The sequence below is a fragment of the Ursus arctos genome, unplaced genomic scaffold (genome assembly GCF_023065955.2).
Source record: "Ursus arctos isolate Adak ecotype North America unplaced genomic scaffold, UrsArc2.0 scaffold_21, whole genome shotgun sequence".
NCBI lineage: Eukaryota > Metazoa > Chordata > Mammalia > Carnivora > Ursidae > Ursus > Ursus arctos.
The window spans coordinates 51,711,682-51,739,642 of record NW_026622886.1 but is presented as its reverse complement, the minus strand read 5'-3'; the positions used below and the strand labels follow the sequence as shown (position 1 = coordinate 51,739,642).

Here is a 27,961-nt window from a genome sequence, read left to right as displayed (position 1 = left end):
ATTCAATATTATATTTTAGAACCCCTTTCCTATATGTCCTTGGCCAGTGTAGATTTTTTTATTTTACTCATTTATAGATGCTGCAATTTCCATTTTTTGCATAAAATATGGCAATAATTATTTGCACACTTATAGGTTAATATCAACTTTGCCTTTAGCTATAAATTCTATGTACCTCCAATATCTAGCATACCTATTGGTGCCCAGCAGTTCATACATATTTATTGAATGAAGAAAGAAAAGATGAAATAACTGTATTCTACCAGAATATTATTCAATTTGACCTACAACTAAGAAATACATGCACTTCTACTATGAGATATCTGTTAAAGAATCAGAGTACATAAGGGTATATATTGCTCATATATTTTAGTAATTGAATTATATGGATGAGAGCCTTGTTATTAAAGAAAAGGAATGTGGAAGAAATTAAAAATTTTAGGCAAATGGAAGAAAATAAAGCAAGTTCAGAATATTTGCTATGAAAACTATATTCAACTGTATCTTTACACAGCAAATATAAAATGTCAGTCTTACAATACAGCACATCCTATTTAAATAAATGATAACCATTTATAAGGTAAAATATCCATCCAGTGGGGGATGGGATTACACTCCAACTGATAAAATATTACATAAGATTTTTGTGTCTGTCAGTATAGTACACTCAAAGTCCTAAACCACTCTGCTAACCAAGCACATAAAACTGCTAGAATCATCTAAAATAATCTTTAAAATCAATTACAGATTTTAAGAGAAGGTAAACAAATCACATCTGAGGCCCTGTATGAAGCTTCAGCTCCATTCCAGGAGGGTAAGCCAGCACTGGACCATTGCCCACTCTGAGAACACCGACAAAATACTATTGCCTAGAGATCCTATAAATTTGGGAGAGTACTGTGGATTGGCCTTTGGGCCCTAACCGGGATAGAAATTGACTGGAGGCCTTGCTGTGTGTACATATTTTCTGGGGAAAAAAAGAGAGAGAGAGAGAGAGAAAGAGAGAGAGAATATTAGAAGAAAGCCTGGCTAGCAGAAGCAGACAGCAAGAAAAAGATGTTAACCAAACTTGTTTCTGGATTATGGGTCCTTCAGAAAAGTTGGGCTATCATCATATTCTTTGTATGTTTCCACACATCAGTGTGAGAATTTTCTTTTAACTTGCTACTTAAGGGTGTAGGCTCAGGCATTTGGCAAAATTAAACAAATACTCACTGAAAAAAAATATGTTCCTTGAAACTAGGCTACACTGAACTCTCACAGAAAGGTTTTACAAAAAAACTCACAATCAAAAATCACAAGACAAACAAACAAAAACATCCCAGCAAATATGACAGTCAGGAGAAAGTACAAAGACAATGCATGAAATGGGAGAAAAAATACTTATAAGTCATGAATCTGATAAGACACATTGGTCGAGAATACATAAAGAACACAATTCTAGAATTAAAAGACAAATAACTCAGTTAAAAAAAATGGGCAAAGGATCTAAGTAAAAAAGTCTCCAAAGAAGATATATAAATGGGCAATAAACACATGAAAAGATGCTCAACATCATTAGTCACTAGGGCTATACAAATGAAAATCATAGTAAGATACCACTTCATATCCACTAGGATGGCTATAATCAAAAAAGACGAGAACACAGAGCAGTTGGAACCCTCATACATTGCTGGTGGAATGTAAAACAGTACAACCATTTTGGAGAAAATTCTAGCAGTTCCTCAAAATGTTAAACATACAGTTACCATGTAACCTAGAAATTTCACTCCAAATATATATGCAACAGAAAGAAAACACATGCCCACACAAAAGACTGAACATGAATGGTTACAGCAGCTTTATTCACAAAATTTTTAAAAAATGCAAAAAAACCCAGCATTCATCAATTAATGAATGGATAAACCAAAGGCAGTGTATCTATACAATGGAATATTATTTGGCAATAAAAAGAATCAAGTACTGACAGATGCTATAACATGCATAACTCTTGAAAAATTAGGCAATGGACAAGAAAGGAGGCACAAAAGACCACATATTGCATGAGTCCATTTGTATAAAGTGTCCACAATAAGCAAATCTTTAGAGGAACAAAGTAGATTAATGGTTACCTAGGTGTGGGGGGAGGGGAACAAAGATGTGGTCTTTTGTGACTGGCTTCTCTCCTTTAGCCTAATGTTTTCCAGATTCACCCACATGGCAGCATGCATGAATACTTAATGCTAGGAGCCACATCAGCAACATGGCAGAGTAGGAAATCCCCCCTTACCCACACAAATACACCAATTCATCCAGAATTCATGGAAAAATTCCTTTTGAGAAAAATCGAAAACCAATTGAAAGTCTCCTGCACCCTAGGAGGATGCAAAACCAGGCTCACTGAAGCATTAAGGAGATTCAGGACACCCTTTCACCAGAGATCCCATCCCTGTCACAATGTCATATGAACAGGAAGAGACGCCCTAGCTTCCAGTTTCCCCAAGGGGAGGATAGGAGCTTCTTCACACGTCCAGTGTCCCAGCTTTTCAGAATGGGCTTCCTGATGACTAGATTCTGCCTTGTCAGTCTTGGAGTTCTGACATGTTTGGTACCTTCTAGCTGTCTGAGGGAGAACAGAGGCAATAGCTTGGGCTAGTAGATACCACTGAGCTTCCTCACTGCTCAGCACAGAGTGGGTACATTAAAAAATCCCAGCTCTCCCCTTCTCCTTGGGGAGTATAAGAGTTGATCCATGCATCCAACACCCTAACTTCTCTCGAGCTTCCCAAAGAACTAGCTTCTCTCTCACCAATACTGAAGCTCTGATGGTTCTTACATAGTCTAAACAGCTGGGAGAGAAAGGAGATACAGCTTGGTCTGACAGAAGCCAGAGCTTCCCCTACACCCTACCCCAAGCTCAGCACAGAGTGAGAAAACAAAAACCATGCCAAGAAGCTACCTGATTCTTCCTGGGAAGGGAAAAATTTGCAGGACCCCTCCACCCCCCGCCAAGAACCCCTGGCCAGGCTTATTGGTGGTGATCTCTTCCTGTATAAGACCAATCTGTGAAGACTGGGAGAGGAGCCTGCATTGTCCAATGCAGAAACACCAACACAGAGAACTGAAGAAAATGGAGAACCAAGCCAAAAAAAAGGAACAAGATAAATCTACAGAAAACGACCCTAATAAAATGAACTTATATGATTTACCTGACAGAGAATTAAAACAAATATAAAGATGCTCACTGAGGTCAAGAGAATAATGTATGAAGGAGACTTCAATACTCCCTTTCAATAATAGTCCCCTGGCTTCTGCTGGTACCTGAAAGCTCACAAATTGCTTTGTGTCAGTATCTTTCCTCTTTTATCAGGCCCAGTGTGTCCTAAGGATCCTGCTGGGACTTTAGTTATCTCACTGGAGAGGAACTTAGGCCAGGCCTAAAGAGTCATCTACTGCCTGACAGGAAAAAAGGCTCTGAAGCTTCCTTGAGCAGGAGGAAGTTCTACCTCTTATTACAATCAAGGAGTTTGCAGAGCCAAAGTATTCAGGGGCATTTACCCAGAGGTACCCATCCCAGATTTTAGGGTCCTAGATTTTTCCTTCCAGTGCCTTGACCTTACCATACATAACACACACACCTTCCCTGAGTGTTTGTATTTTGTTGGAGCTGTGTAACCCTGTGAGATCTTCAGTTATTCCTGTTTATGGTACTTCTACTACAGGAGATAAGGACGTCTTTGTAAACCATAAAAGAGTTCCTTAGGTCCCTATATTTAAACTATAACTGCTTGTTATGGTCTTCCATTTCTTATTCCAAGGCACCAATACAACATAGCAATAAGCAAATAACTCTACTATTCGTAGGAATTTTTCTCCCCTTAAATTCCAAATGACTGGATCAGTCACTGGCAATAACATTGCTTTTCCACAAGATGTTTCCCCAGGTCACCACCACTGAAATCTTTAGGGTTTTTATCTGTTTATTTTTGTTTTTAAGTAGGCTCCACTCCCAACATTGGGCTTGAACTCATGATCCTGAGATCAAGAGTTCAAGAGCTGCATGCTCCACTGACTGAACCAGCCAGGCACCACGTGGCCACTGAAGTCTTAAGCAATCAAGCACTTATATTATGGCAGGACTTTTCTGTGTCCCATCTACCACTTATAATGGAGTCCTATTTCCACACCAGGTAGTGAGTAAACCAACCACAATCCCCATTTATCACCTGCTTTCTCAGATCACTCCCAGTACCACTTATTAGTTTACGTCATCTGAGAAGGAGACACCTAGACACGTTTAGAGTATATTCACAGCGGAATACAACTCAGTAATAAAATTTAAAAACATTTTTAAACTAGTATAAGCAACAGTATAGATACATCTCTAAAACACTCTATTAGTCAGAAGACATTCAAAACAAAAGAGTACATATAGTGAGATTTTATTTAAATGAAGTTTAAAAATAGACAAAACTGATATTTACTGATAGAAATGAGAAGTTATTAGCTCTGATAGTAAATATTTACTGCAAAGGGGCCCAAAGGAAATTTTTGTAAGATAAATGCTTTGTAATTTGGTAAGTGTAGTAGTTTCATTGATTCATGCATAGGAAAAAAAATTCATACAGTACATCCCTGATTTTTGATGTGAAGTTCCATGATTCATTAGTTGTGTATAACTGTATGGTGACTAACATAATAAAAAAATATTATTATAATAAAAAAATAGTGATTGAAATTTCAAAAAAAAAAGGAAAAAAATTCAATCTATACATTTAAGATAAGCTCATCTTAATATCTGTAAGATATTTCTCATATCGTAAAGGGAATTGAAACAGGCTAGTAAAAAAAAAAGAAAAACAAAAACAATAAAGTGGGTTTAAGTAGGATTTGGGATGGTATTCTTTCAACAGTACTGCCAATAAAAGAAAATGTTTTGATACATTGTGGAAACAATATTATTTATTTAAGAGCAACATCTTGCTTTGTTTCTTTACCAGAAACCTCTGTTTTTCTCCCTTGAGGAGTCTCTAGCCAGCTGCTGTGAGTTCTTACAGACAATGCCTAATTACATGCTCTAGGGTAAAAATAGGCCTGGGGGAAAGGAATTCTTTCCTTTATCCTCCAATAGGTTGGCTGGGCTTAACAGATATCTTGCTATTTGTTTGTTGAAGTTTTTTTATTTTAAATTTGTCTTTTGAATTTTTGTGGCCTATTTGTGCCTAATTTTACATCATGTGTTAAAATTAAACTAGCAGTACACTATAATTAACAGTATATTCCAATTTATATGTTCCTTCCAGCAAAATAATCTGATTTACGAGTAAACTATTTATTACCTAAACTCTTTTTCCCTGGTACTAACACCTGAAGAGATGACCGTATTTTACAAATAGAAATGTAGTTTAGAACGTTGTCTTTTAGTCTACATTTTTATTAAGTGTATATATCAAGTTCTCAGTTCAAACTGAGAAACACAGTCATCAAAGTTATAGGTCATTTCACATGACTAGATAGAGCTTTATTCTTATTACTTGACAAGGTAATGTGTCAAGCTTTTGGGGAAAATAGATTGCTGTCATAGTTTCATTATAAATAAAGTTGAATGACTAATATGAAGAATCTCAGAAGTTCTATTCATCTAAAAATATTCTAATTTTTAGTTGAGAAGTTAGTTGCCTCTCAAGGTGCAATGTGGAATGAAAAGGGGTTCTTCCTTTTATATTGAATTATCTCCTCTGATGATCTGTTCCTTTCCTTAATAGTAATGTGGCTTTTGTTTCAAGAACTTGAAGGCGAATAGAGTTAAGATGGCAGAGGAGTAGGGGACACCTTTATCAGCCAGTCCCCTGAGTCGAGCTGGATAGGTACCAGACCAGCCTGAACATCCACAGAATCAGCCTGAGATGCAGGAAGATACATCTGGATCTCTACAAATGAACATCTCCAGAGTTGAGTATTGAGGTACGAAGCGGGGAGCCATGAAACCGTGCACAGATATCAGAAGATAAACGGAACGGGGAGAGAGCCCGGCCTTCAGGTGCCGGAAGCGGTAGCCACCTGCACGGGGGAGCGGGCAGACTCATGGAACAGCACCCGCAAGAGAGCAGACTGAGAACATGAGCCAGGAGCGCGTGCCACCAGGTTTCTCACGGAACTCCGTTGTGCTCACTGGAACCAGACTGAGACCGGGAGCTCCGGGAGCGTGCGGGGAGGCTGGAGGCTGGCTGTGTTAGAAACACAAAGGACAGAGACACGCCGGCCCTGGAAGGGAGGGCTAGGACATCGGGTGTGGGGCGCACATCCCGGGACGCTGCAGGGTTGAGCAGTACCAACAGTAACAGAGTTAAAGTGGCCAGAACATTAGTGAAGAATGGTCCCTAATCCCGCTGTTCTGAGATAGAGGCTAGGATTCGGCCGCTGCTGCTCTGACTCTCAGAAGAGGCACAGCAAACCGCCAGGGAAAGCCGCCAGAGAACAAAAGCCTGGAAAGATCGGCTCACAGCCTGTACATCCCCACACCCCCTCGCAGGGGACACAGAGACTCTACCCAAACAGGGTTGCCTGAGTATCGGCACGGCAGGTCCCCTCCCTCAGAAGGCAGGCTGAAAAATCAAGAAGCCCACATCCCGGGGCACCTGGGTGGTGCAGTCATTGAGCCCCCATCTTTGGCTCAGGGCGTGATCCCAGCGTTCTGGAAAGGAGTCCCTCATCGGGCTCCTCCGCTGGGAGCCTGCTTCTTCCTCTCCCACTCCCCCGCTTGTGTTCCCTCTCTCGCTGGCTGTATCTCTGCCACATAAATAAATAAAATCTTTAAGGAAGAAGCCCACATCCCTAAGATCCCTATAAAACAAGGGTGCATGGCCTGGGTCCCGGTCAATAATTTGGGCTCTGGACAACCCCGCAACCTCTCCTCATCAGAATGACGAGAAGGAGAAGTCCCCCCAGCAAAGAAAAGACAATGAGTCTGTGGCCTCTGCCACAGAACTAATGGATATGGATGTAACCAAATTATCAGAAATGGAATTCAGAGTAACAATGGTCAAGATGATGAGTAGACTTGAAAAAAGTATTAATGAAAATGTTAATGAGAATATAGAATCTCTAAGGGCGGAAATGAGAGTGAATCTAGCAGAAATTAAAAATTCTATGAGCCAAATGCAGCCAAAACGAGAGGCTCTGACGGCCAGGGTCACCGAGGCAGAGGAACATATTAGCAAATTGGAGGATGGGTTAGTAGAAGAAAAAACAAAAATAGAAGCTGGACTTAAAAAAAACCACACCCATGAATGTAGGTTACGGGAGATTACTGACTCAATGAAACGATCCAATGTTAGAATCATCGGCATCCCCGAGGGGGTGGAGAAAAACAGAGGTCTAGAAGAGATATTTGAACAAATTGTAGCTGAAAACTTCCCTAATCTAGCAAGGGAAACAAGCATTCGTGTCCAAGAGGCAGAGAGGACCCCTCCCAAGCTCAACCACGACAAACCTACGCCACGTCACGTCATAGTGCATTTCGCAAATATTAGATCCAAGGATACAGTATTGAAAGCGGCCAGGGCAAAGAAATTTCTCACGTACCAAGGCAAAGGTATCAGAATTATGTCAGACCTGTCTACACAGACCTGGAATGAGAGAAAGGGTCGCGGGAGCATTTTTAAAGCACTTTCAGAGAAAAACATGCAGCTAAGAATCCTTTATCTAGCAAGGCTGTCATTCAGAATTGATGGAGAGATAAAGATCTTCCAGAATCACCAGTCATTGACCAATTTCATAATGACGAAACCAGCCCTACAGGAGGTATTAAGGGGGGGTTCTATAAAGGTAAAAAGGCCCCAAGAGTGATACAGAACAGAAAGTTACAATCTATAGAAACAAAGACTTTACTGGTAACATGGCATCATTAAAATCATATCTCTCAATAATCAGTCTCAATGTAAATGGCCTAAATGCTCCCATAAAACACCACAGGGTTGCAGATTGGATAAAAAGACATGACCCATCCATTTGCTGTCTACAAGAGACTCATTTTGAACCTAAAGATACATTCAGACTGAAAGTAAAGGGATGGCATACCATCTTTCATGCCAATGGACCTCAAAAGAAAGCTGGGGTAGCAATTCTCATATCAGACAGATTGGATTTTAAACTAAAGACTATAGTTAGAGACACAGAAGGGCACTATATTATTCTTAAAGGATGTCTCCAACAAGTGGATATGACAATTATAAATATCTATGCCCCCAACAGGAGAGCAGTAAGATACACAAGCCAACTCTTAACCAGAATAAAGAGACATATAGATAAAAATACATTAATAGTAGGGGACCTCAGCACCCCAGTATCAGCAATAGACAGAGCACCTAAGTAGAAAATCGACAAAGAAACAAGGGCTTTGAATGCCATACTCAACGAGTTGGACCTCATAGACATATATAGAACAGTACACCCTGAATCAAAGAATACTCATTCTATTCTAATGCCCATGGAACATTCTCAAGAATAGACCATGTTCTGGGTCACAAAACAGGTCTCAACCTATACCAAAAGACTGAAATTATTCCCTGCATATTCTCAGACCACAACGCTTTAAAATTGGAACTCAACCAGAAGGAAAAATTTGGAAGAGACTCAAACACTTGGAGACTAAGAACCATCCTGCTCAGGAATGATTCAATAAACCAGGAAATCAAAAATCAATTTGAACAATTTATGGAGACCAACGAGACTGAAAACACAATGGTCCAGAACCTATGGGATACTGCAAAGGCAGTCCTAAGGGGAAAACACATAGGCATCCAAGCCTCACTCAAAAGAATAGAAAAATCTAAAATGCTGTTTATATATTCTCACCTCAAGAAGCTGGAACAGCAACAGAGGGACAGGCCTAATCCACACACGAGGAAGCAGTTGATCAAGATTAGAGCACAAATCAATGAATTAGAAACCAGGAGTACAGTAGAGCAGATCAACAGAACTAGAAGCTGGTTCTTTGAGAGAATCAATAAAATTGACAGACCACTGGCAAGACTTATCCAAAAGAAAAGAGAAAGGACCCAAATTAATAAAATTATGAATGAAAAGGGAGAGGTCACAACCAACACCAAGGAAATTGGAAGGATTATTAGAAACTTTTATCAACAGCTTTATGCCAATAAATTAAGCAATCTGGAAGAGATGGAGGCCTTCCTGGAAACCTATAAACTACCAAGGTTGAAACAGGAAGAAATTGATTTTTTAAACAGGCCAATTAATTATGAAGAGATTGAGTCAGTGATAAACAACCTTCCAAATAACAAAACTCCAGGCACGGATGGTTTTCCTGGGGAATTCTACCAAACATTCAGAGAAGAAATAATACCTATTCTCCCAAAGCTATTTCAAAAAATATAAACAGAAGGAAAGCTACCAAACTCATTCTATGAGGCCAATATTACCTTGATCCCCAAACCAGGCAAAGACCCCATCAAAAAGGAGAATTACAGACCGATTTCCCTAATGAATATGGACGCCAAAATACTCAACAAGATCCTGGCTAATAGAATCCAACAGTACATTAAAAGGATTGTCCATCATGACCAAGTGGGATTCATCCCTGGGATGCAAGGGTGATTCAACATTCGCAAATCTATCAGTGTCTTAGATTTTATCCAGAAACAAAAATTCAGAAATCATACAATTCTCTCAATAGATGCAGAAAAAGCATTTGACAAAATACAGCATCTTTTCCTGATTAAAACCCTTCAGAGTGTAGGGATAGAGGGTACATTTCCCAAGCTCATAAAAGCCATCTATGAAAAGCCTACAGCAAATATTATTCTCAACGGGGAAAAGCTAGAAGCCTTTCCCTTAAGATCAGGAGCACGATAAGGACGCCCACTCTCACCACTATTATTCAACATAGTACTAGAAGTCCTTGCAACAGCAATCAGACAACCAAAAGGGATAAAAGGTATCCAAATCGGCAAAGAAGAAGTCAAACTGTCTCTCTTCGCAGATGACATGATACTCTATATGGAAAACCCAAAAGAATCCACTCCCAAACTATTAGAAGTTATGGAGCAATTCAGTAATGTGGCGGGATACGAAATCAATGCTCAGAAATCAGTTGCATTTCTATACACGAATAATGACACTGAAGAAAGAGAAATTAGGGAATCCATCCCATTTACAATAGCACCAAAAATCATACGTTACCTTGGAATTAACTTAACCAGAGACGTAAAGGACCTATATTCTAGAAACTACAAATCACTCTTGAAAGACATTGAAGAAGACACAAAAAGATGGAAAAATATTCCATGCTCATGGATCGGAAGAATTAACATACTTAAAATGTCCATGCTAACCAGAGCAATCTACACTTTCAGTGCTATCCCGCTCAAAATACCGAGGACATTTTTCAAAGAACTGGAACAAATAGTCCTTAAATTTGTATGGAAACAGAAAAGGCCCCGAATCGCCAAGGAACTGTTGAAAAGGAAAAACAAAGCTGGGGGCATCACAATGCCGGATTTCGAGCTGTACTACAAAGCTGTGATCACAAAGACAGCATGGTACTGGCACAAAAAAAGACACATACACCAATGGAACAGAATAGAGAGCCCAGAAATGGACCCTCGGCTCTTTGGGCAACTAATCTTCGATAAAGCAGGAAAACATCCAGTGGAAAAAAGACAGTCTCTTCAATAAATGGTGCTGGGAAAATTGGAGAGCTAAATGCAAAAGAATGAAACTTGACCACTCTCTCACACCAAACACAAAGATAAACTCTAAATGGATGAAAGACCTCGATGTGAGAGAGGAATCCATCAAAATCCTAGACCAGAGCATAGGCAGCAACCTCTATTGTATCAGCCACATCAACCTTTTTCATGACACATCTCCAAAGGCAAGAGAAACAAAAGATAAAATGAACTTGTGGGACTTCATCAAGATCAAAAACTGCACAGCCAAGGAAACAGTCAAAAAAACTAAGAGGCAGCCCACGGAATGGCAGAATAGATTTGCAAATGATACTACAGATAAAAGACTGGTATCCAAGATCTACAAAGAACTTTTTTTTTTTTGCAAGAATATTTAGCTTTTCTTAAAAAAAAAATCTTAACCATGAGAGAAAGAAAATAAGAGTATACATTATTTTTACAGGAAAACAGTCATTTCCATCTCTATATATTATATATTACATATATATTTATATATATATATGTATATATACACCTAGCACAGTGTGTCTATTCTATCGGTCCGCAGGGAGGGGGCTGGCATGGGGTGAGTGACTGATGCTGTCGTGGCCCCTGGCAATGGTTCTGGGTTAATGCGGGGACTCCAGCATTCACACCCCCTGCCCCACCTCCTGGGCCTGGTTTTTAGGGCCGTACTGGATACACTGGTTTTTCTCTAGGGAGAGGGTGGGGAAGGGTGGACAGAGGTGGGGTCAGGAACTCCTGGAAGAGGACAAGTCCTAGGAGCGGGGAGAAGCTCTCTGCTCGGGCCACAGAGACTGGGCTCTCAAGCCACATGGGCTGGGACACCCTCCCGCTCACGGGGACCCGGGTGCCCAGGTCTCGCTCCCCCCTCGGGCCCTGACCCCGGAGCTGGCCTGTTAACTAGGAGATGCGAGCTGTCCCTCTGGGCCTGCCTCTGGCCCCGAGGAACAGAAACAAAACAGGTCAAAGTTATTTACAAAGCAAGACGCACATACAGCACGTACGTATTTATAGGAAACCGAAGTGACTACGAGGGGAGAAGCAGGGTGCCCACCTCAGCCCCGGGGTCCTGCGAAGAGGGGAGGGAGGAAGAAAGTGCATTTACACAGAGACTCCTCCTTTCACCTGCATGTCTGGGGGGGGGGGGCTTTCAGATGCAGTCAGCATACTCAGGAGAGGCCTTGGGGGGTGGCTGGAGAGAGGGGGAGACCACTGACACTTGACCGGGACCTGAGCAGAGCAAGCGACATGCGGGGCACCCCTGGGGGTCTCAGCTAGACCTGTTCTCCACGGCCTCCACTGCGGGAAGGAGGTCTGGGCTCCCACTGCCCTGTGCCCCTGCCTCAGGCCGGTCCCCAGAGCACGAGTGGGAGGTTACAGTCCTGGGGAAGAGGCCGCGGGCGCCACGCTGTCTTGCGGGGGGGGGGGCATCGGAGCCATCCTCCGAGCACGGCCCTGGCTGGTGGCCGTCCCTGGAGTTGCAGGCCAGGGCTTCCCTGGCCGGAGGTGACAGGGAGCCGTCTGTCCATCAAGCCACCTCTGTGTGCAAACTGCCCACGGGTTTGGTGCCGCCCAACGCCTCTCCCGCAAGGGACCTGAGCAGCTCTCTGTGGGCCAGCTCCATGACCTTGAGCCTGTTGAGCTTGGCCGTGATCTGCTCGATGGTGCGGAAGATGCTGCCCATGTCCCTGAGGGCCAGGCTGGGCGGGGAGTGGCAAGGGCGCCTGTGACCTCCACTGGGTCCCCGAAGCCACCAGGCAGGGAGGCTCTCGGGCTGGGAGGGCTCGGTGCTGGAGTCCGGGGGTCCGTCCGGCATGCTGACATAGAAGCAGTTCCCTTTTCTCACGACTTTGTAACTTCCTGCCGCCTCAGTGCTTAAAGCCTCTTCTTCTGGGTTCCTGTCCAGCTTGGGAGACTCCCAGATCCCGGAATTCCTGGCTTGTGGGGGCAGCTGTTCCAGAGAACAGAGAGCCATGTCCTCCTGCTCTGGCCCTTCACCCCCCCCCCCGGGGGGGCGTGCCCTGGGGCGCCAGCTGCTGCTCCTGAGAGAAGGCGCAGGCGTCAGGCCGTCGTTGGGCTCCCTGGTGGGCTGCGCTTCGGGGCGGCGACCGGGCAGCAGGCCACACAAAATCAGGTGCCGCAGGCTCTCCACGTCTTCCAGGGCTGAGTCGGCGAGCCCTTCCATGAACAGAGGACCGGGGATGGGCAGGAGGATGGGGTCTCTTGTCCGGCCTCCCCTGTTCTCTCCATCCAGAGATGCGGAGGGGTGAGGCAGGGCACCCAGCTCCCCTTCGATGCTGCCTTCCTGCTCGGGATCGTCTAGGAGGCCCGCGTGCTTCCCCTCAACCCTCTGCTGGGGCCCAGTGCCTGCTCCGGGCAGCTCCCCAGGCTCTGGTTCACTGTGGAACACTTCTGAGCCATCCAGCCGACCCTGCTGGGGGTGGGGCTCTGCTGCGCTGGCTCCCAGGCGCCCAGGGGCGGGGGATGGGTGAGCACTGGGGCAGCTCCTAGGCGCCGGGTGGTGTTCCAAATGGCCTCGTCCAAGAGCTCCATCCACGTGTTCTTGTCTGACGACGTCAGTGCCACCAGCTCGTAGATCGGGGCGGGGGGGGCAGCTCCGAGGTGCAGATGATGAAGAAGGCTCGTTTGTCTGTGGCCACGGAGCCGATGGGCACAGCGTTGAGCTTGAGGACAGGGCTGAAGGTCTGCTTGCTGTCTGCGGAGCCTGCGGTGGTCTTGCTGTGACACTTGAGCAGCAGCTTCTCATCCTGCTTCTGCAGCAGCACCAGGAGATCCTCCAGCAGCAGCACATGCAGGTCCAAGCTCTTATCCTTGCTGATCCTCCAGGTCAGGGGCCCCTCGTGGACCATCCTTCTGGCTGTAAGATCCAGGCTCTTGAACTCTGCTGCCAGGGGGTTGCTGGCCCTCTCCAGGGACATGGCGTCCAGGCGTTTCTGGCAGCCCTCCAGTCGGTGCTGGTTCTCCGTCTGCTTCACTGCCTCGTTCACATACTTAAGGATTTCCCGGCACTGGTACTGCGCCCGGCAGAGCTTCAAGTCGTGCTCGGCGGTGCCACCCTCCGTGTGCTTGAGGACGCTCACCAGCAGCAGCAGGTACTTGGTGAGCCATTGCATCTCGGACATGATGAGATCCCTGAACTGTAGCCGCCAGCACCGGGGGTGACTCTCGGCCTCCTGCATGAAGAGCTGGACACAGCTCTCCTTGCGCTGCTTGGCCTTGATGAGCCCCAAGGCGATGGACTGATAGGAGCAGAACTGGGCAGCCACCTGCTGGAGCTCCTCCCGGCCAGGGCCATCAAACCGAGCCAGCATGAGGTCACCTATGTCTCTGATAATGGGGCCCTCCTCTCGGAGCTTCCTCATGGCCTCGCACCAGGAATTACGGATCTCGATGAGCACGGGCAGGTTGGGGAAGAGCCGGGCCAGCTCCTCCCAGGGCATCAGGTTCTCCTTCTTCATCCGCTGGTAGAAGATCAGGTCCAGGACCCGGAGCGTGCGCAGATGGGAGGCTTCCGTCACAAACAGCTCATTGATGACCTCCTGCCGGTCAATCTCCCTCTGGCTTAGCCCGGCCACCACATCCTTGCCCACCGTGTGCTGCCAGTTCTGGGCGGCTGGCTCTAGCTCCAAGTCCAAGAGCTGGCCCAAATCATCCTCTAGGAGGTGGGGGAGGAGGGCGTCTGTGCAGAACCCCAGGCTGGGGGACTCGATGCTCCTGTGTCCCATTTTGGGGGTAAAGGGAGGGGTTGGGTTCTCCAGAGACCTTGTGGAGAGGCTGGAGGCAGAGGACGAGGCTGACTGGTGGAGGTGGGCAGCCTCCGCGGCCGCATCCATGTCCACATCACTGCGAGAGCAGGGCACGTTCTCCACCTTCCGGGACCACTTCAGCTCCTCCCAGCCCTTCAGGCTCTCAGAGCAGCCCAGGCGGATCTCTGAGCATGAGATGTCGATCTCCAGCAGGTCCTCGGGGAAGCTTCCTGTGGAGAGCCACTGCGTCCTAGGCTCCGGGGCATCATATGGCTGGGTGTTCTCAAAGTGCTGAATGATGTTCCTCACGTTGCCTGGTTTGACTTCCACAGGGGACAAGGGAATATGAAATGTGCTCTGCGAAGAGCTTTTGGGCTTCCCGATGTACTTGAGGATAGGGTTTTGCCTCTTGTCCTCCAAGGCATCCTTGTCTTTTTTGGAATTGCTGCTCTTCTTGGTCTTTGGAAAGAAGGGCAGCCACTTGTCCTTGTCAGGAGCTGCCTGGGCCTTTTCAGCTGTGCCGAAAGCCGTGCCTCTCAGAGACAGAGCCCAGCGTAGTGCATATAGGTATTGAGAGCGAAATCCATGGGGGCACTCCTGTCCTCCTCGTACTTGGACAGAATGCCTGCCAGGGCAGCTAGCTGCTTCTCACTTGGCGTTCTCGGACAGGGTCCCCATCCAGGTCCTGCAGGTCATTCTCACCGTACAGACTACCCAGCCCCAGGGTGTGCTTTGTTCTGTAGTCCTGGATCTGCTCCTGGATCTCGGGCATGGCTGCCTCCTGCACTTCCCGGAGTGCGTTGTGGACGTCCTCACTGCCGCACAGACGCAAGTCAATTTCAGCCTGTAACACCTCCGGGACTTTCACTCTCAGCGGCACATTTTTCTCTAAGAAAATATTCCAGATGTCTTTTCCTGAGCTTCGGGAATGCTTGGGGTTTGTCTGCTGGTAAACTTCTGCACACAAGTAAAAAAAGCAGCAGACTGGGGTCAGCCTGAGAGAAGATGTACCGCAGGAAAATGCCCAGGTGAGCGGGCCATGCCTTCAGCTTCTCAAGGTCCTGGAAGATGATATCGCTCTCGTTGTTGAAATAACCCGGGTCATAATCTTCCTCTGGGCCAATAATTAAAGGCTTCAGGCTCTGGTCTGCGCCCTGATCGCTGGTGCCGGGCCCTGGTGCGTCCGAGCCCTGCCGCCGGTGGTGCTGGGCCAGCCTGGCCATGATCACAGGTGAGGTTCGGGGACTGCCCAACCCAGGGTCTGACAGTGCCAAGTTCCAATTCATCAGCGCCTCACTGAGGGAGGGGAAGTGCTCCGTTCCAGCATCCAAGCCGCTGTCCCCCTCCTGGCAGTCCAGAGAGAGCTGGCCTTCTGATGCTCTCTGGCTGTTGTCACCATATAGGGGGGGTATGTCCACGAAGCCACCCGTCTCCTGCTGGATCTTCAGCTGGAGCTGAGTGACACACCTCTGGGCACCTTCGATCTGCTCCTCCAGCAGGCTGGCAGGATTCCAGCTGTATACCTCACAAATACACTGTAACTCCTTTTCCTCCTGCCTCAGCATATTGCGAAGGATCTGGGTGGCATGTTTTTGGAATTCGGGATCCTGCAGTGGTTTGGGCCCCCCCCTCCATGATGCACTGCGGGGGGGGGGCAGAGGTGGGGGCGGAGGCGGCGGTGGGACCACAGGGGCGACTCGGGGGGCTCCGGCGGGGGCAGGGTCCTGCTGCAGCCCAGAGACACCGACAGACGAGGGGGAAGAGCCCAGGAGGGTCAGTGCGACATAGACGCCAGATCTGATAAGGTTTACCACCTCCAGGTGTGAGCTGTTGGTCACCATGGTGCCGTTGACTTTGATGATCCGGTTGCCCTCTTTGACACCAGCTCTCATGGCTGCCCCTCCGGGCCGCACAGACTGCACCAGAACGATACGGTCCCCACTGACCGTGAAGCCGAAGCCATGCTGGTCCTTCTGGATGATGACACAGCGGTGAACAAGACCTGCTGTCTCAGAGGTGTCGGAGTGTTGGCGGAGGTGGAAAGGGGACCTGTGCTCAGGCGCCGGATCTCCCAAAGACAGGCCGCTTAACCTGTCTATGCTCTGGGGTAACCTCACAGTCATGGTTTCTCAGTGTCTCCGCAGAACAAGGATCCTGCAGTTCTGATGTCTTGATCAGGGCTGAGTCAGCTGCAATTTTTAAGAAAGGTGGGAGGAGTGCCTCCCAACCTCAAGGTCAGATGCTCGGATGCTCGAATGCTCTCTGCTGGCTCTCAGGACCCTGGGAACTGAGGCTCCGCTCTACTTGTACCAGCAAGCATGGTGTCCATTCTCAGCCTCCGGCCCCTCCCCCATCGGAGAAAAAAAACAAAAGAAAAAGAGGAAAAACTATGACCTTCTTAGAAACCAAAAACCCAACCACAAATCTCTTCGAGGTTAGCGCTATGGGCTAAGTCATGAATCACAGAAAGAATGTGCCTTCAAAATATCAGTCTTCACTACAAGATACAGATGAAGCCCATGCTCCAGACGCCATTCCCGCAGCTGTCCTCTCGCAGGCGGGCGCCCGGTGGCCGGCAGGGCCGTGCCGGGTCCCCCCGCGCTCAGCACGATGGCGACGCCGATGCCAGGGCAGGGGCGGCGGAGGGCCGGTCTGAACCGGCACCGGGGCAGGCCCCAGGCCGGCGCGCTAGGCGGGGAAATAAATGAAAGCATACAACAGGACGTGCTCCGCGGCAGCCCTTCAAGTCCGGGGCGGCCCTACGACCGCGGTTATGGAGCTCCTTAAAACACAGCAACAAAAACGGCTTTTACGTGAAAGGTCTGGAAACCCTTCAAGGAGCCAAAGGCACCGAGCAGGAGTGCGGCGCCCCCGCCTCACGCCCACCAGGCCCTGGACTCCCCGCGCCCCGCGCCCACCGCCCTGGCCGCCATCAACCGCGGACACCGCTCGCATCCCCGCGCCACCCGACCCGCGGCCTCCTCCGCGCCAGCCTGCGGGGTCCCGCCCCGGCTACCCTCCCTCTGGCCCAGCGCGCGGAAGGCGGCTCCACCGCTCCTTCCTGGCCCTTCCCCTCGGCAAGGGGCTCCTTGGGATGCAGGCCGGCCAGCCGGCCGCCCATGCCCGCGCTGCCCCCTTCAGCCCCGTTCCAGCAGCACGCTACAAAGAACTTCTCAAACTCAATACACAAGAAACAAATAAACAAATCATAAAATGAGCAGAAGATATGAACAGTTTTCCAATGATGACATACAAATGGCTAACAGACACATGAAAAAATGTTCAAAATCATTAGCCATCAGGGAAATTCAAATAGAAACCACACTAAGATACCACCTTAAACCAGTTAGAATGGCAAAAATTAACAAGGCAGGAAACAGCAATTGCTGGAGAGGATGTGGAGAAAGGGGATCCCTCCTACATTGTTGGTGGGAATGCAAGTTGGTACAGCCACTCTGGAAAACAGTGTGGAGATCCCTTAAAAAAGTTAAAAATTGAGCTACCCTATGACCCAGCCATTGCACTACTGGGTATTTACCCCAAAGATACAGACGTAGTGAAGAGAAGGGCCATATGCACCCCAATGTTCATAGCAGCATTGTCCACAATAGCTAAATCCTGGAAGGAACTGAGATGCCCTTCAACAGATGACTGGATTAAGAAGCTGTGGTCCATATATACAACGGAATATTACTCAGCTATCAGAAAGAACGATTTCTCAACATTTGCTGCAACATGGACAGCACTGGAGGAGATAATGCTAAGTGAAATAAGTCAAGCAGAGAAAGACAATTATCATATGATTTCTCTCATCTATGGAACATAAGAACTAGGAAGATCGGTAGGGGAAGAAAGGGATAAAGAAAGGGGGGTAATCAGAAGGGGGAATGAAGCATGAGAAACTGTAGACTCTGAGAAACAAACTGAGTGCTTCAGAGGGGAGGGTGGTGGGGGAATGGGATAGACTGGTGATGGGTATTAAGGAGGGCACGTATTGCATGGTGCACTGGGTGTTATACGCAACTAATGAATCATCGAACCTTGCATCAGAAACCAGGGATGTACTGTATGGTGACTAACATAATATAATAAAAAAATCATTAAAAAAAAAAAAGAAAGAAACCAGGGATGTACTGTATGTTGACTAACATAATATAATTTAAAAAAACATTAAAAAAATAAAAATAAAAAAAATAAAATGGATTGAAAGAAGGATAAATAGGGGTGGATTGATAGGTATGTGGTAAGCAAATCTAGGAAATGCTGATGGTAGAATCTAGGCGGCAGTATATGGGTATTCACTTTAAAGTATTTCTACTTTATTGTATGTGTGAAAATATTTGTAATAAAATTTGGAACAAAAATAAAAAAAAAGGAGGGCACGTATCGCATGGTGCACTGGGTATTATACACAACTAATGAATCATCGAACTTTACATCAAAAAAATAAATAAAAATTAAAAAGAAAAAAGAAAAATAGGTCAAAATAACTATTTTCAGACATTATACTACAGGCAGTGCAAGACTGTGATCACTGGGAGAAGCTAAATTCAGCCAGTAGCACCTTCCAGACCATGGAGCATGAAAAGGAACCTCCAACAGCACTTGCGAGTCTCAGTGAACACAGCAGATAAAGAATGGAGTTTGGAGCTACCACACTGAATCCAATCTGTAAGGCAGCGTTCCAGAGGGAACTGCGGCAGAGAAGGAGCTATAAAAATCTGCAGAGATGAACCCGGGGTCTTCAGCACCCCCCCACATACACGCACGCACGTGTGCAGGTATTCTGCAGGGCCAAGAACAGGAAGACTATTGGGGAAAACAACTGCCTGAGCTTGGAGAGGGTTTGGAATGTTAGAATTCTACCCCATCGGAGTGATGTCAATGAGCACTCGGAGCTCTCATACGAGATCCCAGAAAGACCCTATCTTAAGGTAGGACTAATCTAACCCCAAAGTAAAAGCTATTCTAAACCATATCGTCTAAGAGTTAAAAAGAAGTCTTAAAAGATTAAGCTGATCCACAAAAAAATAAACCATATCCCAGAACAAAACTCAATACTCTATTAGGGGAAGAGAACAAAACTTACTAACTCAACTCCATAATGTTGAACATATAATCTAAAGTGTTAGAAAAAAAATAGTAAAAAAATTTTTAAAAAGGAATGTATATGTTTCTTACTCTCAAAAAATATTTAGAGGGTTATCAGTTAGATGAATTAGAGTGAATCCAATTTATGTAACTGCCTAACAACAACTAATGGGATATATCAGTTTGCTTCATCACATTATCATACCACTACCATATAGTAGTGCAATTCAGAGAGCAATTACCTAATAACGTGGGTTCAACAACTTTTTTTGAATTACAAATCAAGCGAATCTTCTACAAGTCATTTAAATTATTGCAGCCCTAGTTTCCTTAGCTGTAGTATGCATAGAATGATGCCTACCTCTCAGTGCCCTGGTGATGGCTAAAAATGGCAAGAGATGGGAATATGTTTAGTTTGGTACTTGACTAATAACAGGACTTCACTATTATTTATTCATCAGATTTTTTAATGACAGAAAGATGCATATTGTGAAAATTTAAGCTCGCTGATTTCCCTTAATGACAACAGTATGATCTACCATAAAAAGTTTAGGAAAGATGCTAGAAAGTTTAAAGAAATGGGCCATATTTTCATCTTTATCCATCTGGGGCACACTTTATACTACTATCACCATTATAATAAAAAAAAACCCTCTTTGGCATTTGTTATCCTCAGAATTATATTAAGACTAATTCATAAGCTTATGTACTCGTTATTAAAATTTTATAATCAAAGATAGGAAAATTGAATTGACATTTAAGTTAAGAACTAACTAGACACAAAATATGAACGGGAAAAAAAAGCATTTTTATTTTTACAGCCTTTAATTTTTAATTTTTTAAAACATGTATTTATTTTGAGAGAGAGAGAGTACAGGAGTGAGCACAAGTGGGGGGGGGCAGAGGGAGTAGGATAGATAATCTCAAGAGGACTCCACACTGGGCACAGAACCCACTGCGGGGCTCCATCTCAGGACCCTGAGATCATCGTCTGAGCAGAAACCAACAGTCAGAGGTTTAACCGACTGCACCACCCAGGTTCCCCTATTTTTACTGATTTTTCAAGTAAGTGAATTATAGAAGCAATTTCAGCAACTAATTGTGTGACAGACACAAAAGCCAAAAATGTTAGGTAAATTCATTGAACACTGAAGTTTTGTCTTTATTACTTACATTCCCAAAGCTTTTTCAAATGCCTAAAATAAAACAGAGACTCAGTAGAAACATGTTTGGTAAACGAAGGAGGTTTTTATATGTTCTTTCATCAATGTGGTAAGGATTAAGGAAGAGATATTTCAGAGCTGTTTTCTTTTCCCTTACTTGGAAAGATAACTTGTAAATTTTTCATTGAGAACTAGGAAATACTTTGAGACTTGTCACAAAGGCAATATTTAACAAAAAGAAAAAAAATAGATACATCACAACACCTATGCATATACCACTGTTATTGTCAGAGAAGTCAGCAATCTCAAAATTAAGCAGTTAATTGAGTAATCAAATTCACAACACAAACAACTATAAAGCACGTGATTTCATCTATTGATACTATAGAATCAGAAAAGTCTATATTTGAATTCTTAGTACTTTAATAACAGCATTACGAAGAGAGGAGGTATTTGAGGGTCAAAATTCAGCAAAATTAAGGCAGTATTAATGACATGACCCAGTTTAGTTTCCACTAGAGATTAATATAGAGAGGCTCTCAGGTGCTGCTAGAAATTTCCTACAAATCAATGATGCATGGAAAAAGTGATGCTTGGGAATTTAAACTATTCAATATTTTGTAGTAGAGGGAGAAGACAAAAGTTAAGATAGAATCAGTGTTCTGAGAAAATATAAAGAAACAGACAAACTAAATTCGATAGGATAAATGAAAATATGCATCTAAGTATAAATATAAAACTTTTTAGAAATTCAAGAAAACAGGCATATTAAACAAAAAAGGATTGCTTCTGTGTATTTAAACAAATACTCAAATTGTTCACAATACTAGCAATTTTAAATTTCTTCTTCTCTTATCCTTTCAAAGGCTGCTTTCGTTTCAACATAACATTAAATTCTATGAGAAACCTACCAATGCCTGATAATTTGAATCTAAAATCCGGTATCTAACGCTCTTATTCAAATAAAATATGACACCTCAGATTTGAAACAAAAATTCTTACCCAGTAGTGGATAACATGGTAATTCTATTTTTAATTTTTTAAGGAACCTCCACACTGTTCTCTCCATCACTGCACAATCTGCATTCCCACCAACAGTGCCTGAGGGATCCTTTTTGTCCACACCTTCATCAACACCTGTTATTTCTTGTCTTTTGATTTTAACCATTCTGACAGGTATGAGGTGGTATCTCATCACGGTTTTGACGTGCATTTCCCCAAAAATGGTCCTCTCCCCATTTTTAATGGGAGTATTTGTTTGTTTGTTTTCTGGTGTTGAATTGTGTAAGTTCTTTACATATTCTGGATATTAACTCCTTATCAGATACATCATTCAGAAATGTTTTCTCCCACTGAATAGCTGGCCTTTTGTTTTGTTCGTGGTTTCCTTCACTGTACAAAAAAGTTTTTGTTCTGATGTAGTCCTAATAGTTTAATTTTGCTTTTGTTTCCCTTGCCTTTGGAGACATATCTAGAAAAATGTTGCTATAACCAGTGTCAAAGAAATTACTGCCTATGTTCTCTTCTGGGATTTTTATGGTTTCAGGTCTCACATTTAGGACTTTAATCCACTCCGAGTTTATTTTTGTATATGGTGTGAGAAAGCAGTCCAATTTCATATTTTTGCATGGAGCTATTATGGAGCTGTTTAGTTTTCCCAGTACCATTTGTTGAAAAGATGGGTCTTTTCCCCATTGTATAGTCTTGCCTTTTTCCTAGATTAATTGACCATAAATGTGTGGGTTTATTTCTGGATTCTTTGTTCTATTCCATTGATTTATGTATCTCTTTTTGTGCAAGTCCTATACTGTTTTGATTACTACACCTCTGTGGTATATCCTGAAATCTGGGATTGTGATATGTCCGGCTTTGCTCTTCTCTCTCAAAATTGCTTTGGTGATTGGGGGCCTTTTCAGGTTATGCAAAGAAAACAAAAACACAAATTGGAAAATATATATGCACCCATATACTTACTGTAGCATTATTTACAATAGCCAAGATACAGAAGCAACCTAAGCATGTCCATCCATAGATGAAAGGATAATGAAGATGTGTTTGTGTGTGTGTGTGTGTGAGTGTGTGTCTGCATGTACATATTACTCAACCATAAAAGAGAATGAGATCTTGTCATTTGCAACAACATGAATAGATCTAGAGGGTATAATGCTATGTGAAGTGAGTCAGACAAAGACCAATACCACATTTCACTCATATGTGGGATTTAAAAAACAAAACAAAGAAAATAAACACAGACAAAAAACCAGGCTCTTAAATACAGAAAATAGGTGGTTACCGGAAGGAAGGTGGGTGGGGAATGGTGAAATAGATAAAGGGGATTAAGAGTACATTTATCCTGATGAGTATTGAGTAATGCATACAATTATAGAATTATTATATTGTAAACCTAAAACCAACACAACACTGTATGTTAAGTATACTTCCATCATAAAAATAATTCTAACCCATGTTGACAGTATTCTTCAGTTCATAATGAAATCACAAATGCTCCCTAAAATTTCATTCTCTTAACCCAACAAGTATTTATTCTTCATTCACACCAAACTACAGATATGGGTGCAGATCAGCAGTCGGTCTCTGCCCCACCTCTACTCGGGATTCTATTATCTCTAGGGTAGGGAAAAGACAGGTGCTGAATCTCACACTACCTCTTGAATCTCCACTTACTGCATTGGCCAATTCAATTATACCAATAAGTACAATTATTTGAATAAAATTTCCTGAACACCACAACTATTCAAGGTGGTAAGGTGAGATCTATTAAAACTGTTGAATCTATTCTTAAAATCATTCCCGCAAAAAAAATTCACATAGTGAATTCTGCAAATGCATAAGGAGGAAACTCTGTGAAAAATGGAAAACAAGTGTTGTCTTTTTATGCCACCAGCTTATCTTTAATTCCAAAACATGACAATGAGATAATAATAAAATTAATTTCACCTATGAACATGAAAGTAATAATCCTTAGTAAAATATTAGCAGAATGAATCTAACTTGTATTATTCCAGGTATGAAAGGCTGGTTTGATACTCAAAAATTAATTTATGTAATTAACCATGTTTATATATTGATAGATGTAGGAAAACATCTGACAGAATTCAACACCAATTCATTAAAAAACTTGTAAACTACCAACAACATAGAATCTTGTACTAGGAAATGATCTGATAAATGATCTGATAAAGTATTTACACAAATACTTAAAATATATAAAATAAATAATAAATATTATAGTCACCTTGACAAAGGGAAATGCAGAAGAATGCCAGGTATTACCACTTTAATGCAACACTGTTTTCGAGGATCAGATGGTGTAATGAGGCAAGAAAAATTAATAAAATGGAGTAAGAATTGGAAGGGGGGGGAAATTAATACTATCCAGCACCAACTGCTGTCACTGGCATATTCTACTAAACACTGAAAGATAAGTGATACCAATTCTTCTTAACATGTTCCAAAGGGGGAAAAAATTAACAGGAGGGAACACTTCCACCTTATTTTACCAGGCCAGAATTATTTTGGTACCACAGCTAAATAAGTACACTGTAAGAAAAATAGAGTACAGGCCAATATCCCTAGGATACGTAAAAATTATGAACAAAGTATCAGCAAACCCAACTCAACTCCACATTAAAAGGATCATATACCATGAGCAAACAGGAATTTTCCCTGGGATGGAATGTTTCAAAATATGCAAATCAACAAATATGATACACCTTCTATATAAAATGATAGATAAAAATCATATAACATCTCCATAGATTCAGAAAAGCATTTGAAAAAATAAAATACCTTTTCATGACTAAAACAACAAAAACAACAATTTAGTACAGAAGAAACAAATCTCAACATAATTAAGACTACCTAGGACAGACCCACAGTTAACATCACAATCAAAGTAAAAGGTTGAAAGCTTACCATCTCAGATAAGGAACAACATCAACATATGTTCTATGTTCTATGTTCAACATAGAACTGGAACACCAAGCCAGAGCAATCAGGCAAGAAAAAGAAAACAAAGGCATCCAAAACAGAAAAGAGAAAGTAAAACTGTCTTTGTTTGCAAATGGTATCATCTTATACAAAGAAAATCCAAAAGACTCAACCAAAAAAGTGCTAGGAAAAAAAATCAACAAATTCAGAAATATTGCAGGATACAAAATCAACACATATAAATCAGTGGCATTTCTATACACTACAGCCAAACATCTAAAAAAGAAATAAAGGAAACAATCCCATTCACAATAGCGTAAAAACCAACAGATCACTTAAGAATAAATTTGATCAAAGGAGGTAAAAGATCTGTTCACTGAAAGTCACGAGACTCTGATGATGGAAACTGAAAAAGACACAAATGGGATGATATCTTGTGTTCACAGAATGGAAGAATTAATATTGTTAAAATGCCCATATTATCCAAAGACTTCTATATACTTGATGTAATTCCTATCAATATCACAAGAGTAATTTTTCAAGGAATTGAAAAAACAATCACAAAATTTGTATGAAACCACAGAAAACTGAATACTCAAAGAAATTCTGAAAAAGAAAAACAACACTGGAGGAATTGTACTTTCTGACTCAAAGCTATAGTAATCAAAATGGGATGGTTATTGTCATAAAAACAGATATATAGACCAATGGGATAGAACTGAAAGCTAAGAAATAGTCTCTCATGGTTCTGGGAAACAAACTGAGGGCTTTAGAGGGGAGGGGTTGGGGGATCGGGATAGGCTGGTGATGGGTATTAAGGAAGGCATGTATTGCATGGAGCACTGGGTGTTATACGCAAGTAATGAATCATGGAACTTTACATCAAAAACTTGGGATGTACTGTATGGTGACTAACCTTAACTAATAAAAATTTTTTATTAAAAAAAAGAAAGCTAAGAAATAAACCCTCACATATACAGGTAACTAGTATTTGACAAGAGAGTGAACACAATACTCAATGGGGAGAGAATAGTCCCTTTAATAAATGGTGCTGGAAAACTGGATAACCACACACAGAAGAATGAAATTAGACACCTGTTTTATAACACTCACAAAAAATTAACTTGAAATGGGTTAAAGACTTAAACATAATACCCGAATTCATAAAATTCCTAGAAGAAAGCACAGGGAAAAATCCCTTGACATTGATCTTAGCAACAAGTTTTGGATATGATACCAAAAGCATAAGCTACAACAGTAAAAATCAAAATTTGGGACATCATCAAACAGCTCTACACAACAAAAGAAACAACAAAATGAAAAGGCAACCTATAGGATAGGACAAAATATGTGCAAATCATATATCTGTTAAGAAGTTAATATCCAAGGGGCACCTGTGTGGCTCAGTTGGTTAAGCATCTGCCATGTGCTCAGGTCATGATCTCTGGGTCCTGGGTTGGAGCCCTACATCGGGCTCCCTGCTCAGTGGGGAGTTTGCTTCTCCCTCTCCCTCTGCCCTTCCCCCTGCTCATGTGCAAACTCACTCACTCTCTCTCTCTGCCTCTCAAATAAAGTCTTTTAAAAAAAGTTAATATCCAAACCATATACGGAACTCATACAACTCAATAGCAATCAATCAATTAATCCATAAACAATCTAACTTAGAAATAGGCAGAGAAACTGAATAGAATTTTTCCAGAGGCGACATTCAACTGGCCAGCAGGTACATGAAATGGTACCTCATATCACTAATCATCAGGGAAGTGTAAGTTAAAATCACAATAAGCTATCACCTCACACAGGTTAGAATGATGAAGGTCATCAAAAAGACAAGAGATAAGTATTGATGAGGATGTGGAGGAAAGGGAATCCTTGAATCCTTGCACACAGTTGGTGGGAATACGAACTGGTGCAGCCACTAAGGAAAAGACTACAAAAAAAAAAAAAATTTAAAAATGGAACTACCACAGGATCAAGCAATCCCACTTCTTCGTATATATCAAAAAAAGAAAGAAAGAAAGAAAAAGAAAGAAAGAAAGAAAGAAAGAAAGAAAGAAAGAAAGAAAGAAAGAAAAATGATGTCAAAGAGATACCTGCACTCCCAATGGGTTCAATGCAGCATTTTTCACAATCGCCAAGATACGGAAACAGCCTAAATATCTGTCAACAGGTAACTCAACAATGAAAATGTCAGATACAGATATAGACACACACACACACACACACACACACACACACACACACACACACTGGAATACTCCATTCAGCCATGAGAATACAGGAAATCTTGCCATTTGTGACAATACGGATGGACCTTGAGGGCACTACACTAAGTGAAATAAGTCACAGAAAGACAAATACTGTATGATATCACTTATATGTGGCACCTAAAAATGTAACCTTACAGCAGGTAAAAACAGAATGTTATTTGCCAGGGGCTTGGGTTTGGGAGAACTCAGAAAAATTAGTCAAAGGGTATAACTTTCAGTTATAAGACAAGTTAGTTTAGGGGACCTAATGTACAGCCTGAGATTATATTTAATAATAATGTATTATATATTTTAAGATTGCTGAGAGTGTAGATATTAAGCATTCTAACCACAAAAAAATGTTAATTCTGTGATGGGATGAAGGTGTTAACTAACCAACTAACACTAGAGTGGTAATCATTTGGGAAAATATCTCCATGAAATCAATGCATTTTATACCTAAAACTTACACAACACTGTATGTCAATTATATCTCAATAAAGCTGGAAAAAAAAGATACATTGATGACTCTACAGAGAGAGCAAAATAAATTTCTAAATATTCAAGTAGGCCCCGGACAGCAGGAAAAAGAAGAGAGAGAAAGGAAAAATGATGAAACAAGCATACAATAAAAAATATACGGGAAGACTCAGACTTAACATATCAACATTTCATTAAAGAATTTAAATTCGCCAATTTAAGGAGACAAGTTGGTAAGGAAAAATGGCCCTTTAATGCCATCGATAAGAAACTTAATTCAAACGTAATGATACAGTAGTTGAAAATTAATTCGATATACCATGCAAACAACCGAAGAAGCTAGAATAATAATATATAATAATAATAATAATAATAATAATAATAATATCAGAGCAAAGAAAATTACCAGATACAGAGAAGGACATTACACAGTGAAAAAGGGGACAGTCCAATAAGAATAGCAATCCTATGTGTAGATGCACCAAACAAGAGAACGGCAAAATATGTGAAGAAAAAACTGATAGGGCTGAGATATAAAATAGACAAATTCACAATTATATTTAGACACT

The 27,961-nt window shown here is 42.7% G+C and overlaps 1 protein-coding gene across 1 annotated transcript; it reads right to left on the bottom strand.

Moving 5' to 3' along the window:
• Positions 1-12,065: 12,065 nt before the first annotated feature.
• On the bottom strand, positions 12,066-16,581 carry LOC125282653 (rho guanine nucleotide exchange factor 11-like). Its single transcript, XM_048218113.1, is given in 7 exon segments — positions 12,066-12,116; positions 12,118-13,118; positions 13,121-13,292; positions 13,295-14,979; positions 14,982-15,110; positions 15,113-15,431; positions 15,433-16,581. Coding segments are annotated over 7 exon segments (4,506 nt in total).
• Positions 16,582-27,961: the final 11,380 nt, after the last annotated feature.